A 17,472-nucleotide genomic window follows, 5' to 3' on the forward strand; every position below is an offset into this window, starting at 1 on the left:
TTTTCTTAAGTTCATCTCTTTTCAATCCTCCAATTAATGACTTGCATATCTGTACTGTTTGTACAATGTTAGTCAAGATGGATCCCCGTTCTTTTCCATACCAAAACAAATCTTCAATTGCAAATGAAGGACGTAGAACCTGATATGTTTCTTTTGGTAGCGTGGTACACATGTACACGCACTTAGACTATTGTCAATTGAATGGTGATTAAGTTATTTGAACAGAATGCATTCATTTGTCTGTCACTCAACTACGCCATACTGAAGGTTCATGTCAACACCAACTGTGGAGAAGAATTTTGTACCTGAGAACACACAAACTACCTGCCTCTCAACCCAGTTGCTGAAACCTCACATCACATAAAACTACTAGGTCAAGTGCATCTTTTTCCTTCAATTCAAAATTCCTCGAGCAGCTTCATAATGAGGTTTAGAGGAAATTCTGTCTCCCAGTTTCATTTAGGAGAACTCTTACTGCTAAGACAAACTGTTGCAAACTGTGCTTTAGTCATCAAAAAGAGCACAACTTCCTCAGGCATAATTTTCATTTACCTCCTTAACAATCATTGTCACATCCTTGGTGAAGCTGGAAGACTTGGTAAAACTGAAGTTAAGCTCTGTGGATCTCAAAAACAGGGATAAACTACATTCATTTACATAATATACGGTGAAAGGAATAATTTACCATAGGACTAAGATCTGGACACATTCCATTTCATCGGACATCTTGCCCCCAACAAAAACAAAGGCAAAAATATGTTGTTGTTGATTTATTGATATGGTAATATTGATCAGGGTAGTACTCGTTTGCATGTAGGCATGGATACGTGTGGAAGCATTGGCAAAGTATACAACACATCCATTCAGCAGAGAGATAAACAATGATATAATCAATAAAAATAATCAAATACAGCAACCACGCAACATCACAACACACCAAAGTAGTAAGATACACTGGAACTGGCAAATGTGCGAATATTTTATTTGAATTGGTAATTATATTAAATGTTATTGTAAAGTTAAATATGGAGAGGAGCCACTCTTAAAAGGCAATTTTGATCCCCTAAAAACAGCAATTAGCAAGCACTTTTGACATAATATTCAAGAATCAGAAGGAAATCATATATGGCTTAAAACAATGCATCCCTCAGGGTTGACAGGAATAATCAGCAAAAATGGGAAATAGCCATGGACCTGCTACCCATTAATATTGTTACAGCATTTGCAGATGTCATTGTACATTGTTGTTAGTGGGCAGTCAATTTTTGAACCATGTATCCCATCACAGAGGTAGAAGCCGTATGGATCTTCAGGGTCAGCTACAATACCAGAGGTGCTTTCATTACAAGGGCCCGCATCAATTACTGAAAAAAAGAGGAGAAAAAGAAAAATATGACTGTGTTATTGTTGATCCTATTGAGTGATATAAAACACCTTCAACTTACAAAAGGATCATTTTGACATTTTTTTCCTCTTTGATTACCTGGCATTTCTGGAAATAGAGCATCATGTAGATGATTGAGCAGGGGGTATTTGCCCTGCTTACAGAAATGTCCACTGAAGTCATCCATATCGAGGGCTGTGAAATAGACTCCCCCAAAGTTGTTTTCTTTGACGTAACTGACCTGTAAGAATGAGGAAACAAATATCTCATCTGTTTAATTTCTTGGATGTTCTTTATATATATATATATCATTCAATTTCTTTAGAAATCATTTGCAAAGGTATCATGGGGCAATCACTTTCATCAAAGAGGGGACTACCTTAGCATCAATACTGTCCATGTCATCGTATCCAACCCACTGATCAGATTTGGTTGCATATGGAACTTTCTGATCAGTAATCATTGTGACTTCAGCCCCATCAAGAAAACTGCAAATCTGAAAGGCAAAGTCACTCATCAGATTTTTGTGAAATATTAATCAACCAATCAATCAATAGAAATGTCTTAAATATGGTGAAAGCCATTTCAATAACTGGTCTACTGATTTTAAAATCATTATGTGCACATTCTGCAGTTTTACCTCATAATAGGCCAAGAAGTCTGATTTCTCAGTGTAGTAGCCTTGTTCTCCAGGACCACTGACTGCTGCTCCAACACCGTTGTCAGTCGAGTTAGAGAGAGTAAAAGATCGGCCAAATGTTGTTACTCCCAGATTAAGTTTTTCTGCAGGGGCCCCCTCAGCCTGCCAGTGCTTCATGGCAGCATCCTGACATGTGGAAACAGACACTTAGATTAGAGAACAGAGCTCTAAGTAGAAAGATGTCCATGCTGGAAACCATCAATCTCTGTTGCTTGCCGTGTTGTAGTAGACTGCGTCTCCAGTGTCCGTGCTTCCCTGGTACAAGGGGCTGTGGTGCTTTGTGACACCATGATGAGGGCGGTGAAGGCCATAGGTCAACACATTCATGAAATCCAGGTACCTGATGAAATACAGAGGAGGTTATATTTACCTAAAGATTATGACAGCTACTGATGGACTAATGTTCAAAAACATATTTTGGTTTACTTGGCAATCTCTGTGACATTATAGCTTTTATCGATGACTCCTTTCTCAGCAGAGAGACTGGCAGTGAGCAGTAATCTGGACTGGCCACATGATGTTGCCTCAGCATCAAAGGCCTCTTTGAGGTCCTATAAAACCAAGGGGAAGTTGAATGCACAAAAAAAAAGTCTGCATAGAAAATCCCAGTGAAAATATGAAGGATCTAACCTTGCACAAGAGCTTGAACATATCCTTGTCCCCTGGTTGACTGTCTGACCTGTACTTCCATCTCAGGTTGATTCCATCAAACTTGTTGTTTCTCAGGAGTGCGATGACAGAGTCGACAAAAGTGATTCTTTTTTCCTGTGACGCCAAGTTTCTGAACCTAGTTATCATTTGAACATCACACACAATATTTTGGATGTTGTCTCCATAGTGTTTATACAAAAAAGAGTACATCAAAACACAAATGACTGTAAAGAGACAAATATGCAGCCTCTGGCAAATGGTTTGCGTACTATGCAGTTTTTGTAATTGTGTTTATTAAAATCACACATCACAAATATTTGATACAACTGTAATTACTCAATTTTGTGATTCAATAATTACAAAAAAATTTAAAATTTCTGTTTTTTTGTAGTCTGCCTTTATAATGGAATTATTATTCACAAGGGTTTAAAAGCTCTGGTGGGGCAATAAAGCGAGTTCAAGAGGTTGGTAGTTTTTTATTTTGCCTGTCTAAATCTGAGTTAATCAATTCATTGCTGCATTTAATATATTATTAGTTGTATAACGTACCTGTATGATCTTGAGTTCAAGTTAAGCTTCAGTAGGGTTTTGAGGTCTGTGTTTCTGTTGGAGCAGAAATGTGCAGTGATTAATATTGAGGATTTTTTTAAAAGACCATTCACACAATATAGGTGAAAGCTCTGACCTGTATTTTAGAGCATTGAAGGTCTCATAAAGTTTATAGTCAGAAGCACTCTTGGGGGACAGTTTGGAGCCGAAGCCAATTTGAGCAGCGCTAAAAATCAGGTGCGTACAGAGGCGTGGGTGGATGTACAAAATGGAGAACCTCCCATCTTCGACATGGTGTCCTGAGCTCTTGTGGTAGTCACACACCAGTTTGAAGGAATAGGGTGAGACTGGAGAAAATTATGTAGTTTTTAAGTTGTTTCGAAAGCCAAAATGTAACATATTTACATTAAAATACTGCAAATGTTAAATGACAAAAGTCATAAACTTACCCAAGCTGGCAGGGATCAAACAGAGACCTTCAGAGTGACAGACTTGGTTAGTATTGTCATGTGTTGTCATGTCAGTAAATCAACAATCTTCCAGCCCAAATTACCACCAATTGTTTATTCAGACCTACAGTCCACAAGCATATTGCAACTTCTTATTGACGTTTTTCTCTCCTGTGGTTGCAATTAGAGCCACTGCAATGTATCTGTCACCTAAAACATCAATGCGTAGTTGGTCTTTTTCTGGCACTTGCCTTTATTCCATACTGTCATTTTTTTCTGGGAAGGACAGTCTAAACACCGACCCATGCTGGTATCCAGTCTTGCATCTATATTCGATTTTTTTCTGTCTTTTAGCGTGGCAGCAAAGAAAATAAAAGAAAGAAACTCAACCCAACCCATTACCAGTCTTTATATGCATGTGCCTTACCCGCAATTAGAATTAGCCTGTCCATTGTGTTGCTATATTGTGGAAAAAAGAAAGAGGAGGAAAACTTGTCATTGTTTCCAAATATTTCAAAAAAGATAGAAATAAAGTAAACAATAGCAAAAACTTAGAAATGAGTGAAAATGTCGTCAATCAATTCCAATAATTATACTTACAAAGCTTTATCAAGGGAAGCTTTCTCTCTTACGGGGCTGACGTTTGGTTCTGCTGTTGAGGGCTGGTTCCCAGCAAGATTTAAATAGTGTAGACAGGTGCAAGGGTGTGGCACATACCTATTGTGTGGATAATTTTGATAATTGCTGCAATGAATGGTGGAATGATAAAATTATTTACAATTTGCAAAAACAAAAACGGAATAAAATATTATAAGTCGATATACATCACGGCCTACTGAGAGAGTTCCTTCCAATATGATGTAGACTGATGTTTACTAAGTATTTTAGGCAAAGCTTGTTTTTAAGACAGAGATGTGTGTATATTAAAGTTCAAAAGGAGATAGTGTAGGTGTGCGGTTCTACCGGGGGGTACCGAGGGTCTAAGGACAGAGGATGTTGTTATGATGACATGTGAAGCCCTTTGAGACAAACTGTTTGTGAAAACGGGCTCTACAAATAAAATTGCCTTGCCTTGCCTTACCAGAAATACCAACTTTATTTGAGGTGCAGTGCCTCATAAACATTCACGAAACTGAACAGGTCAAACGTGACGTACAGAAAGGCGATTGATTCATAATTTCATTGAAAGAAATGCTCAGTGTTAAATTTGGTGATGTGTTTCCCTGAACAGTTCAACAAAACTGTGCTGCGGACTTAAAGGTTCTGACAGTGCACAAAAATAATTTCCCTTTTGAAAACCAAACTAGATTTTGAAAGCATTCTTGACGGATGTCTCATGACCCGCTTGGGTTTCATGTCACTTTATCTCTCTCATTCTGCTCACTGGGAGTGGTTCAGGAAACACCTTTGTCTTGGTATAATTAGGAGCATACCTTTTATTGAATTTGCCATTTCGATAATCAGCTATTGTGACATTAAGTTATGAGGACATTAACATTTTGCTTTGTCTTTTAGAAGGGGCCTCATCTTCCACTGGGAGGCCACGTTTCGCACCTGGGGACAATTACCCATATTTGTGATGCGTCCTCTTGCGCATCACAGTAGTGCAGCACATGTAGATCCAAATCAGCTTGAGGAAGGAGAAAAGAGACCGGTAATTTGACCGCACATGCATCGCTGCAGCGACTGAGAGCACCAGCACTTCTAAAACTGCTGGTAGCAGATGAAGAGCTTTTGGATCAATGCAATGTTCTAGTGTCCAGATAGGCATTCATGTGGAATTTGAATACAGTGAGGTTGGGTTTGTTTAGCCTGTCGACATGTCCGTAAGACATCATGAGTCAGGAGCGAGCAAGGAGAAGAAAAAGACAAAACAAGACAAGAGGAAGCTCTTGCTTGATTTGATGGTGGGTATGTTGCTGAAATCTTAGGTGTTTGTGGCACAAAAACCTAAGATGCTACTCATTAGATAGGAGGCCTTGTCTCCAGTCTCTGTCCAGACAGGAGAATTTTTTTTCCAGTGGCCCTGATTAACATTTGTTAAATGTCTCGTAACGTCCTAGGCAGTCACCTCGGATGAAAAAGAGTGGTAAAATGATCAGTTGGGCATTGTATGTTGACAGGCTATAAACTTTAGCCAAGCTTATAGCCTGTCAACATGAGTTTTCAACTATTTTATGAAGGTAAATGTCACCATCTGTTGGTGAATTTAGTTCATAACATAACAGCTTTTGAGGGATGGAGAAATGCTGATTGCAAGGTGTGCACTATATAACTGATGTGTTTGTTGATGGAGAGAACTGTATTTAAGTCTGAAATAATCTGTTTGGTCCTGAATTATTGTGTTTTCTTAGGATTGTAGTGTGTAAATAACAACAACAACAATAATAATAAAAACATAATAGGGTCTTCGCATGAAGTAACTTCAGGCTCAGGCCCTAATAATAATAATAACAATAATAATAATAAGTTGAGATAGCAATTGAAGTAGTAGAAGTAGTTTTAAATATCATAATATTAATTTCAGTTTGAATTTATTATTTTATTTGACTACAGCCAAAATACTACAGAAAAGCTACATTTGTTATTTCCAACGAAGGTCAAGGTAAATAGTAAGTTGTACGGTCATTTTGTATGATGTATTTGGGATAAGGAAAAGAGTGTGTGTGTGTGTGTGTGTGTGTGTGTGTGTGTGTGTGTGTGTGTGTAGGTGTGTGAATGTGTGTGAATGTGTGTGGTGTGTGTGTGTGTGTGTGTGTGTGTGTGTGAGAGAGGGGGGGGGGGCACCAACTAAAATTTTGCTTGGGACCCTGCTTAAATCTATATCTAAATATTTATCAGCTTAGCATCCCAGTTAGCATAAACTCTCTTTGGCTTTTAAGCGCTAAAGTTGACAGGTGTTGTTGGTTAAAATCTGGATTGTAAGATTTGGATAAGATGTGGTATGACTTTGGTTTATTGACGAAGCCACCAGAGTGGTTTTAGGCCAGTGTAGATAAACAACCACACAACGCACTCTTGTTGGAGCGATCAGAAACACACTGTTGGACATTAATGACCATTTTAACGTAAATTTCATGTTCAAGCAAGACATGGGAAAGCTAAATTTGTTGCTGTTCCAATGTCAAGCTTTTGGTGCAGCTACACTCAACAACGGGCCACCTAGGATTTATTGTTTGCACGGAATGTAGAACTTCACTAGGTTAGAGGGATGGGAAAGTAAAAGTGGAAGAACATTTTAAGCATTCAGAAATATGTAAGGACAAGGTACACAGCAACAGGGACATCTGTGTATATATTTTCAATTAGGTGGTCATCAACAAAATGAAGGCTGAATAAATTTCCTTTTGCTTACTGTTCATGGATTTCACATCTTTCAGAAACGTTTTTGAATTTGAAGTTGAGGCGTCAATTCGATTCAGAAGCTGATCAATCTTTCCTTTCAGCTGAAGTGCACTTATATTGAATCTCACTAAAAGAGAGCTAATCACATGACCACATGACTTTCTAGCTGGAGTTCAGGATGAGTTTGTCGGAGAGCATGGGGTGAACTATGTTGTTACTCTATCCTTTAGTCTCCACCTTCTGAATAGAACATGAACATTTACAGCAACAGGTCCTTTAACAGATAAACGATATAGAAGTTGGATGGATAGAGGGATGGCTGGACATGAACTTACAGTTGAATTAAAAGAAGCAGTAAAAAAAAAAAAATCCAGTGCCAAGTGAGTGTTGTATTTCCCATTGTCTGTCACCAGTCTACAGGTTGTTCCACAAGTTTTTCACAACAAAAATGTTTCCTCTATCAGAATCAGCTTTATTGGCCGAGTTTGTAACACAAAAAAGGAATTTGACATCGGTTTACTAAGCTCTCTTCAAAATAAAGTTATATAAAGGTTTGTAGAGAATGAAGATAGAATAAGAAAAAAATAAAGATATCAAATTACTGGAGCAATTTATACAAGCCAACATGTATTCAACATAAAAATAAGTAAATAAGTATGCATATGAATGAATAGTGCAAACATATCTGAGAGTGAAGTGGTGCAAATATGCACAAGAGGTGTTCGTTTTGTAGTGGGTCTTCTGACCCTGTGACTGTTAAGAGTTCATTAGAGCGACAGCCTGGGCAAAGAAACTGTCTTTGTGTCGGCTGGCTTTGGCCAACAGTGCTCTGTAATGCCTACCAGAGGGGAGGAGCCTGACCAGACTGTATTCGGGATGTGAGGGGTCTGCAGAGATGTCGGCTGCCCATTTCCTGATCCTGGACCAGTAAAAGTCCAGGATGGACAGAAGGTCAGCACAGATGATCCACTCTGCAGACTTGATTGTCCGTTGCAGTCTGGACCTGTCCTTTTTAGTGGCTGATCCAAACCAGACAGTGATGGAGGTGCAGAGGACAGACTGGATGATGGCAGTGTAGAAGATGGTCAGCAGCTCCTGTGGTAGGTTAAACTTCCTGAGCTGTGGTAGGAAGTAAAACCTCTGCTGGGCCTTCTTCCGGATAGTGTCTATGTGGGAAGTCCACTTCAGATCCCCAGAGAGATTGGTTCCAAGAAACCTGAAGGTATCCACAGTAGACACTGTGTTGTTGAGGATGGTGAGAGAGGGGAGTGTTGGGGGGATTCTCCTAAAGTCCACTGTCATCTCCACAGTCTTGAGCGGATTAAGCTCCAGGTGGTTCTGACTACACCAGTGGACAAGCTGTTCCCCCACCCTTCTGTAAGCAGACTCGTCACCGTCCCGAATCAGACCAATGACAGTGGTGTCGTCTGAAAACTTCAGGAGTTTCACAGAAGGGTCCCCTGATGTGCAGTCATTTGTGTAGAGGGAGAAGAGCAGCAGGGAGAGGACACACCCCTAGGGGGCGCCAGTGCTGATGGTCTGGATGCTCGACAGGATGTCTCCCAGCCTCACCTGCTGCTGCCTGTCAGTCAGGAAGCTGGTAGTCCATTGACAGGTGGAGGCAGGCACTGTGAGCTGGGTGAGCTTCTGGTGGAGGATTTCAGGGATGATGGTGTTGAAGGCCGAGCTGAAATCCGCAAACAGTGACGCAGAATGTAGTGCAATCCCATACTGACTGCATTGTCCGCCGGCTTGTTTGCCCTATAGGCAAACTACAGGGTGTCCAGCTGGGGTCCTGTGATGTCCTTCAAGTAGCTCAACACCAGTCTCTGAAAATACTTCATTACCAAAGATATCAAGGCAACAGGCCTGTAGTCATTTAATCCTGTGATGGAGGGCTTCTTGGGGACAGGGATGATGGTGAGCAGGAGCGCACTTCACATAGCTCCAGAGATCGGTTAAAGATCTGGGTGAAGATGGGAGACAGCTGGTCATCACAGACTCTCAGGCAGGAAGGGGGACACATTATTGGGTCTTGGAGCCTTCCTGATCTTCAGTTTCTGGAAGATACAACACACATCCTCCTCCTGTGTGTGTGTGTGTGTGTGTGTGTGTGTGTGTGTGTGTGTGTGTGTGTGTGTGGCAGCGCATGTGTAAACCAAGCAGGCAGGTAGAGTATCAATACCATGGAAAAGTCATTTTGTACCGTTTTTATTTTTCAAAATCGATATTTAATCAATAAATCGATATTTTTGACAGCCCTAGAGAGGGGTATTAGCTACTTTGATCTCTTTTGTCAGCTTGTTTCTGGCCTGCTTCATAAGGGCCCTGTCCCCACTTCTGTAGGCCACCTCCTTGTCCTGGCGCAGCTTCTTGAGATTGGGAGTGAACCAAGGTTTGATGTTGTTTTCTGTATGTGCAAAAGGTCTTGGTCTGCACACGCACATTCTCACAAAAACTAATGTCGGATGTCACAGTGTCAATGAGTTCGTTGACGTCTGTGACTGCAGTGTCAAAAACACTCCAGTCAGAGCAGTCACAGCAGGCCTGTAACTCCAGCTTTGACTCCTCTGTCCATTTACTCACAGTCCTTACAGCAGGCTTGGAAATTTTAAATTTCTGCCTGTAGGTCGGGATGAGCAGACAACTGGTCAAGAGAGTCCTAAAGCTGCACAGGGGACAGCGAGATAAGCGTCCTTTAAAACTGTGTAGCAGTGGTCCAGTGTTTGCATCCCTGCTGGAACTCTTAATATGCTGCCTGTATTTTGGGAGTTCTTGGGTGAGGTTTGCACTGTTGTAATTCCCAGCTGATTTTTCCCTACGTCTGTTTCCTGGGCAGCTAGCTGTTGTGACGCCTCTGTGATGTCGGCCAGAACAAATGTGGAGAACCCTCGCGGTGAATAAAATGGTATGCAGTTTATGATGTGTCTCTAAGCGAGGGCTACATGACGTGTTATTGCTTTATTCATCTTTTTTGCATGACAAAAAACATGAACTTTAAGAAAGGCAGGCAAGACATACATACATGTTATGTGTAACTTGTGAAAACAGCATCATTCATTGAGCTGTGGTAACAATAGAACTCCCAGGATAGAAGCAATGATATAATCATCAATATATCAATTAACACAACTGATAAAGAGGGGAAATAAAGAGAAGAGCACAATGGTTTCGATGCACTTAAAATCAGCAAATATTGGAGGGAAGACAGTTTTCAAACCACAGCGATTTATATATATTTAAATATTATTGTAGATTTACAGATATGGGTGGGAGAACATGTTCAAAACTAATGCACAAGTTTGCCAACCAGCTACTGAGAGAGAGGTGAACGAACGCCTTGAACTAAAATGTCTAGAAGGGAAATATGTGACGTCTTTTCCTGGTTTTGAACTGTTTCCTGTTTTTGAACTATGTTACAGCACTATCTTAACTGGAAAGGCAGAACGATTTAGAAAAGTATCCTGATATAATCCTGTTTTAATAATAATCTTTATCATGATTTTGTTGAAATAACATGACATTTGAAACTGAAATTTTGGCATTACGATGATAAATTAGATTTCACCTCCTGTTCAGCTGTCTGAATTCTGTTTTCTGTGATAAAAGATGAGGCATTTTTACGTTGCTCTATTCAGTAAACACATTAAAAGTGACGACATAATTTTTTTAAAACATTTATATTTGTTGCGTGTAAGAAGCTTCTAAATCTCAATGTCAGGACTGCCATCCATCTCAGATATGAATATCATGTAGCATTTAGTTGTCTGGGGAATTTCAGTGTTGACAGGGATTTTATGGAAACCTGATCTTCTCTTTTAAAATGTATGAGTTTGAATGGATAGGCTGCACGATGGTGCAGTGGTCAGCACTGCGGCCTCACAGCAAGAAAGTTCTGGGTTTGAGTCCCGCCCCGGGCACAGGATCTTTCTGTGTGGAGTCTGCATGTTCTCCCTGTTCCTGCGTGGGTTCTCTCTGGTACTCCAGCTTCTTCCCACAGTCCAAAGACATCAAGAGGGGACTAGGCTGATTGATAGGACTGTTGACCATAGTTATGAATGTGAGTGTGAATGGTTGTCTGTCTCTATGTGTTGGCCCTGTGATGGACTGGTGACCTGTCCAGGGTGAACCCCGCCTCTCGCCCGTAGCCGCTGGGATAGGCTCCAGCCCCCCCCCCCCCCCGCAACCTTTAATAGGAACAAGTAGAAGACAATGAATGGATGGATGGGTTTGAATGGAGGTTAGTTACCCTACTAAGAGCTTAAAACCATTACTGAGCATTTCTCATATAAAACAACAATGAAGTATCAGAAGCAATGGTAGTTGTTACTGCATCACTTATGTTTCAAAGGATAATTATCACTATTGGTCAGCAGATGGATTGCTGAGTGACAAGTCTTTAGGATGATGCACAGCATTGGCAGTCTTGGTTAGAACGATTTTCACAGTAATTTTTAACAGCATTCCCATTTTTACATTCGTAATAAGAATCCTCCTCATTAAGGACAGCAACACGCCCATCACTCAGTCCAGCACAAGGGTCTTAAGGGTCTGATGAAGGAAATTCAGATATAGTGTGAATAGTTCAATCATGACATCATGAAAATGTGAGCAAATGAAATGAAATGCTGATGGGATTTGAGTGCAACACACAAAAGAACAGTTCTTTTCATTTTATTACCTGCTTCTGGATCTTTACGTAGAGCTTCATCAACATACCTGAGGAGGGGGTATTCACCCTCTCCACAGAACTCTCCATTAAAGTCATCCTGGTCCAGAGACGAAAAAAAGACTCCTCCAAAGTTGTTTTCTTTTAGGTAATTGACCTATGAGAATTAAAAAAGCACTATAACTGCTGAAATTCTAAAGTATGTGTTCTTTACTGGATTTTAAAAGAATCACATGGCAATCATAATGAAACATTTTAAACTACCTTCTCGTCAATGCTGTCCATGTCATCATATCCAACCCACTGATCCTCTGCGGTGGCGAACGGAACCTTCTGACCAGCAATCGTCCGGTTTTGCTCCCCCTTCATATAAATGCAAATCTGCAAGGAAGTAAATGGAAATTTGTCTCACCAAATAAAGTAAACACAATATCAATCATTTGGCAACTGATATAAAAACATTCCATTCACTTCTTGCAGTTTTACCTCATAATAGGCCCACATGCCTGGTACATCAGTGTAGCAGCCGCTTTCTCCAGGACCATTGGCTGCTGCTCCAACACCATTTTCAGCAGAGTTAGAGAGAGTAAAGGATCGGCCATATGGAGCTAGTCCCAGATTAAGTTTTTCTGCAGGGGCCCCCTTGCTCTGCCAGTACTTCATGGCAGCATCCTGACATGTGGAAACAGACACTTAGATTAGAGAATAGAGCTCTAAATAGAAAGATGTCCAAGCTGGAAACCATCAATCTCTGCTGCTTGCCGTGTTGTAGTAGACTGCGTCTCCAGTGTCTGTGCTTCCCTGGTACAAGGGGCTGTGGTGCTTTGTGACACCATCGTCAGGGCGGTGAAGGTCAAAGGTCAACACATTAATGAAATCCAGGTACCTGATGAAATACAGGGGAGGTTATGTTTACCTAAAGATGATGACAGCTACTGATGGACTAATGTTCCAAAACATGTGTTTGTTTACTTGGCAATCTCTGTGACATCATAACTGTCATCGATGACTGCTTTCTCAGCAGAGACACTGGCAGTGAGCAGTAATCTGGGCTGGCCAGATGATGTTGCCTCAGCATCAAAGGCCTCTTTGAGTTCCTATTCAACAGAGAGTCAGAGTTAAGTATCACTTATCTATATATGTTATAATTTCTGCATGTAACGTATGACATTTTTCTGACAGTAAACCAGGAAAGGATTTGAGGATCTGACCTTGCACAACAGTGTGAAACTATTTTTGTCCTCCACTTTGCTTTCTTCAACAAAGTGCCAGTTCAGGTTTAGTCCATCAAACTTGTTGTCCCTCAGTAGAGGCATAGCAGACTGGATGAAGGTCTCTTTTTTTTCTTGAGAGCCCAACATTTTGTGAAATCTGGAAGATTTGAACACATTGGAGGTTGTTCCACTTACTTTATGTTAGGATGCTTTAATTGCAGTTAAATAGAAAGAGCGATGGAAACCACGTTTCTGTATGCAGACGGAATCATGAAAAATGCTGTCTGTTGTGTGTTACTGAAAAACAAAAATATCCGCAAAAATTACCTGCATCCGCCGGCACTGACCTCTGTTGTAGGCTATTGCAAAACTACTCACGTGGAAAAAAATCCGTAGTTAATAAAGTCTGTGTTTAAGTGTTTGGAGTAAGTTTTGTTATTTGTACATATCCTCACCTTCGTAAATAATTGCCTACCTTTTTTTAACATCCTCTTCTTCTAAAACAACTCCTTATGATGTTTTGCCTCCGGTTTTTTGTCCTCTGAAAAACTTTGAATTACCTGGGCGATTATTTTACGAAGGTAACGATATGTCATCCATATCCCTTTAGTAGTCATACTGATACTTATGCCACCCAAGGTTTTAAAGTTTTCATTCATATATGTGTGTGTGTGTGTGTGTGTGTGTGTGTGTGTGTGTGTGTGTGTGTAATATGATACCTTTTTACCTTTACCATCAGGTTAATCTCCAAGAGGGTTTTGAGTGGCTCATTGGCACTGTAGGATCATAAAAGTCAAGTCATTATATTTTAGTGTAACAAAACGTTTTCACAAATGTTGCTGGGGAAAGTGCTCACTTGTCTTTTAGAGCATTTAATTCCACATAGCGTTTCAAGTCGTTTTCGACTTTGTGTTCCAGTTCGAAGTCAGGATTAATCTTCGAAGTTCCAAAGACCAGATGAGTACAGTATTCTGCGTTAATATCTGAAACCAGGAACTTCCCTTCCTCCGCTGTTTTTCTTGATTTGCTGTTATAGAAACAAATCAGCCTGAGGGAAGAGGCTGAAAATTTGAAGGAAATTGTTACATTTCAAGTTGTTATTCTTTGACAGTGCTTACATCATGAGTTACTTACCCAAGCTGGCGATGATCAAACAGAGACCTTCAGAGCGACAGACTTTGTCAGTATCAGGTTTGAAACAACTTATCAGGTCAATTAATTAAAAAAATCCTCTAAGCAACTCGACCAATTCAGCCCTCTGCTACAGCCCATAGGCATGTTTCTACATATGAGCATGAAGCAGGTTTCCTCTCTAGCGACTGCAGCATCCTGAACTATCTTACGACATGTTAACAAGATTTCAGCCAAAGTGTGGTTAAGTTGGGGAAAGATGACAAAACCCAGTCTTGATTCACTTGTTGGAATGTGAGCCAAATTTAAAACAAGCTTGCCGGTGAAACAAAAAATGAAGAGTAGTCTCTTTGTACAAGGTCTGTCCCGAAATCAGGAGTGCAACGTAAATTTGACCCACCCTGACCTGTCCCCTGACACGTTCTTTCTCACCGTGAACCTCTTCTGATCCACTACTCAGTTGTAGTCACATTTAGAGCCACTAGAGCGCAGCTGTCATTGAAACTTCATTATACAGCACTTCTTCTGTGGGTTGTTGTTTTTTTTCTGTATTTCACTCATTTTTCTAGGTAGGATAATCTAGTCCAGTGCCCTTTTGGGATATGGGTTAGGGTTGTTTTCCCACATTGATGAGATATTTTTGCAGCTACTCTAGTATATTAAAGGAGAATGAGCCTTTCTGTTCATTTGCTTAGGCAGAATAACCTTCTGGTATTTGGTTGAAAAGCTGACATCTGTTTGTTTTTTTTCTTTACCAAAAAAGTAGTTAATTGACTCTCTTCATATTGGAGATGTGGGATTAAACCCCAGCAATATAAGGTAAATAAGCCAAACAGTCTGATCTTAAAGAGAAAAAATGTCATATGATTGTCTTACCTGCTTTGAGAATTAGCTTGCACATGTTGTGACTATAAAGAAAAGAAAAAGACACATGTTAATTAAGTAATGTTGTAAAAATGTAATTTTTCTATTCTGTATTATCATCGAACAAAACTTTTTTTAAAATTCTATTTTACCCTGAATTGGATTTTCCCAGAGTCCCCCATGTAAAATTCAAAAGAGATCTTGTCTTCTTTTGTTTTATTCCAGTCTAACTCATTGAATTGTCTTTTGCTTTTGGCATACCATATTTTCATTTAGTTTCATATTACTAAAATGAAAGAAAATAAAACTGTAATAGATTCTCAAATTGAATTTTGTCAGTTTGTCATGATATTATATTCTTGTTGATTTTCCACTAAATCCAGGAAATGTTCAGAATCTTTTTATGATAAAACAAAAAAATTTCAGTTGTACAAAAGAGATTTAACTAATTCTGTGTTTCCAAGCCTTGTACCTCATTCTATTCTCTAAAATTAATTCAAGAACTCCTAAAATATTCATTAAGTTATCAATATATTATATCCACACAAACTCACACACACACACACACACACACACACACACACACGCACACACACACACACACACACACACACTGTTCCTCTCTCCTGAAATTTCTGCCAAATGCTCCATTAGAAAAGACATGGTTACAGTTCTGCATTGTTGCTAAATCTCTTGCTCTGGTCAGGTCTCTTCAGTTTTAATCAAAAACAAACTAAAAATAGCCCACCAAAAATAATCCACGACTTAGAGAGTTGGAGAAGGTTGAGCAACATGTTCGAAAATGTTACGGATGAGTATGAAAATAGGGTTTAGTCCATTAATTTAGATTATACTTACATCAGTCAAGACAAAGAAAGTAAATATCTCCAGTTAGACTGCTGGATGTGTGATGGATGTCTGCTACTTCTCTCTGTCAATTTAAATATGAAGGAAAACCTGACAGGGTGTGGCAGGTAAAGTCAGTGTGTGTGTGTGTGTGTGTGTGTGTGTGTGTGTGTGTGTGTGTGTGTGTGTGTGTGTGCATATTTTCTATGTTACATTTTTACATCTTAAAGGTATTGCTGAAGTCACAACTATCCTGGGACAATGTGACGCAACAAAAACAAGTTCCAAATCACTTCGAAAAAGCGGAGAGGCAGGAAAATAAGAGACAAGTATTTATTAAATAGAACTGATACAAAAGAACTGACAGGGTGGATGACTTCAAGAGGCTCCAGCCCCCCCGCAACTCTTAGCAGGAATAAGCGGAAGATGATGGATGGATGGATGGATGGAACATTTTAGCAAATCCCATTTGAACTGTTGAGTTTACACCAGACACAGATGTATGCAGTTTGCCATGTTGTCACATAATATCATCATCACTATCACAAAATTGACACCTTAACATGCTTTTTAGTTGTGGCCAGTGAGAAAATAGTGCACTTGTATTTTTCCACATGTCTAGCAGCCACATTGAACACCTCAAAGTTCAACCTCAAATACACGCCAGAAAAACTGATGTTTAAAAAGGAGCCTATTCTAGTTGCCTTCAAGCGAGGGTCACCAGGCCACGGCAGGGCCAACACATATAGACAACCATTCAGTCTCACAGCCAAACCTTTGGTGAGTTTAGAGTACTGATTAACCCAGTGTCCTCTTGCATGTCTTTGGACTGTGGCAGGAAGCCAGAGTACCTGGAGAGAACCCACACAGGCACAGGGAGAACATGGAGACTCCACACAGAAAGACCCCATGCTCGAGCCGGGACTCAACCCCAGACACTTTCTTGCTATGAGGCAACAGTGCTGACCACTTCACCACCATGATGAGCTTTAATATGTTTCATTCAAATGTTTAACTGTTGTCATAACATCCTTACCATGTTTAAGGTCTACTGCAGCACAAACAGGAACAATTCATAGACCCAGCAGAACCAGCTATTAAACAAGCTTACAGCAGGGTTATGGTAAAGCAACGCTATGCCATGGTTCTGCACTCCTGAAAATCAAGGGTTGAATCACAGATGTCATCAGAAATGATCCCGCCCGTTAAAGGAATGCTTTTCATCCCCGCTGTTGCAAGATGTGCTTGTTCGTGGTGGTGCCAAATCTGCTGTATGGGAATCTGAAAGCTATGATATACTGTATGTGGTACAGGATGAGAGAGTCACGCTGGGCCAGACTATGGAGTGCACCCAGACAGAATAAAGAGAGACGAATGAGTGCAATATTGAAGGCGCAGCTCCACTACACTGGTAGTCCTGGTAAAAACCACCCAAATTTTGCGCTCCTGATATGAATTAGTTTATCTGTTCAATCCATTTATTGACCTTTGTGTTCAACTAAAAACTAGAGGTCCTGTGAAATTGATTTAGTACCTAAAATGAATGGTCCCAATAGTTTCAAGTCTTCAATGTAGTATGATGTCCCTTTTGTAAATCATGTTCGTATTGAGATTGACATCGACAATTGATGTCTCCGAAGGTGGGACACAGACGCTGCAGCCCTCTGGGC

At 40.2% G+C, this 17,472-nt stretch overlaps 1 protein-coding gene across 1 annotated transcript; it reads right to left on the minus strand.

Moving 5' to 3' along the window:
• Nucleotides 1-755: 755 nt before the first annotated feature.
• On the minus strand, nt 756-15,904 carry LOC147255626 (putative chitinase 10). Its single transcript, XM_086212838.1, has 29 exons — nt 15,815-15,904; nt 14,969-15,000; nt 14,096-14,122; nt 13,818-14,022; nt 13,681-13,737; nt 12,959-13,118; nt 12,720-12,844; nt 12,510-12,633; nt 12,234-12,419; nt 12,012-12,128; nt 11,760-11,904; nt 11,623-11,629; nt 9,554-9,746; nt 9,361-9,450; nt 8,855-8,979; nt 8,651-8,765; nt 7,940-8,593; nt 4,334-4,395; nt 4,161-4,192; nt 3,734-3,760; nt 3,421-3,631; nt 3,285-3,338; nt 2,715-2,871; nt 2,511-2,635; nt 2,301-2,424; nt 2,025-2,210; nt 1,764-1,880; nt 1,484-1,625; nt 756-1,364 (listed from the first exon to the last, which is right to left on the minus strand). Exons 2-29 carry the CDS (start codon nt 14,991-14,993, stop codon nt 1,198-1,200), a joined length of 3,759 nt encoding a protein of 1,252 aa, XP_086068964.1. The 5' UTR covers nt 14,994-15,000; nt 15,815-15,904; the 3' UTR covers nt 756-1,197.
• Between the last annotated feature and the right edge of the window lie 1,568 nt (nt 15,905-17,472).

The sequence above is a fragment of the Aulostomus chinensis genome, chromosome 9, assembly GCF_037954235.1.
Source record: "Aulostomus chinensis isolate RoL2024-O1b breed Wild chromosome 9, RoL_Achi_v1.0, whole genome shotgun sequence".
Lineage (NCBI taxonomy): Eukaryota > Metazoa > Chordata > Actinopteri > Syngnathiformes > Aulostomidae > Aulostomus > Aulostomus chinensis.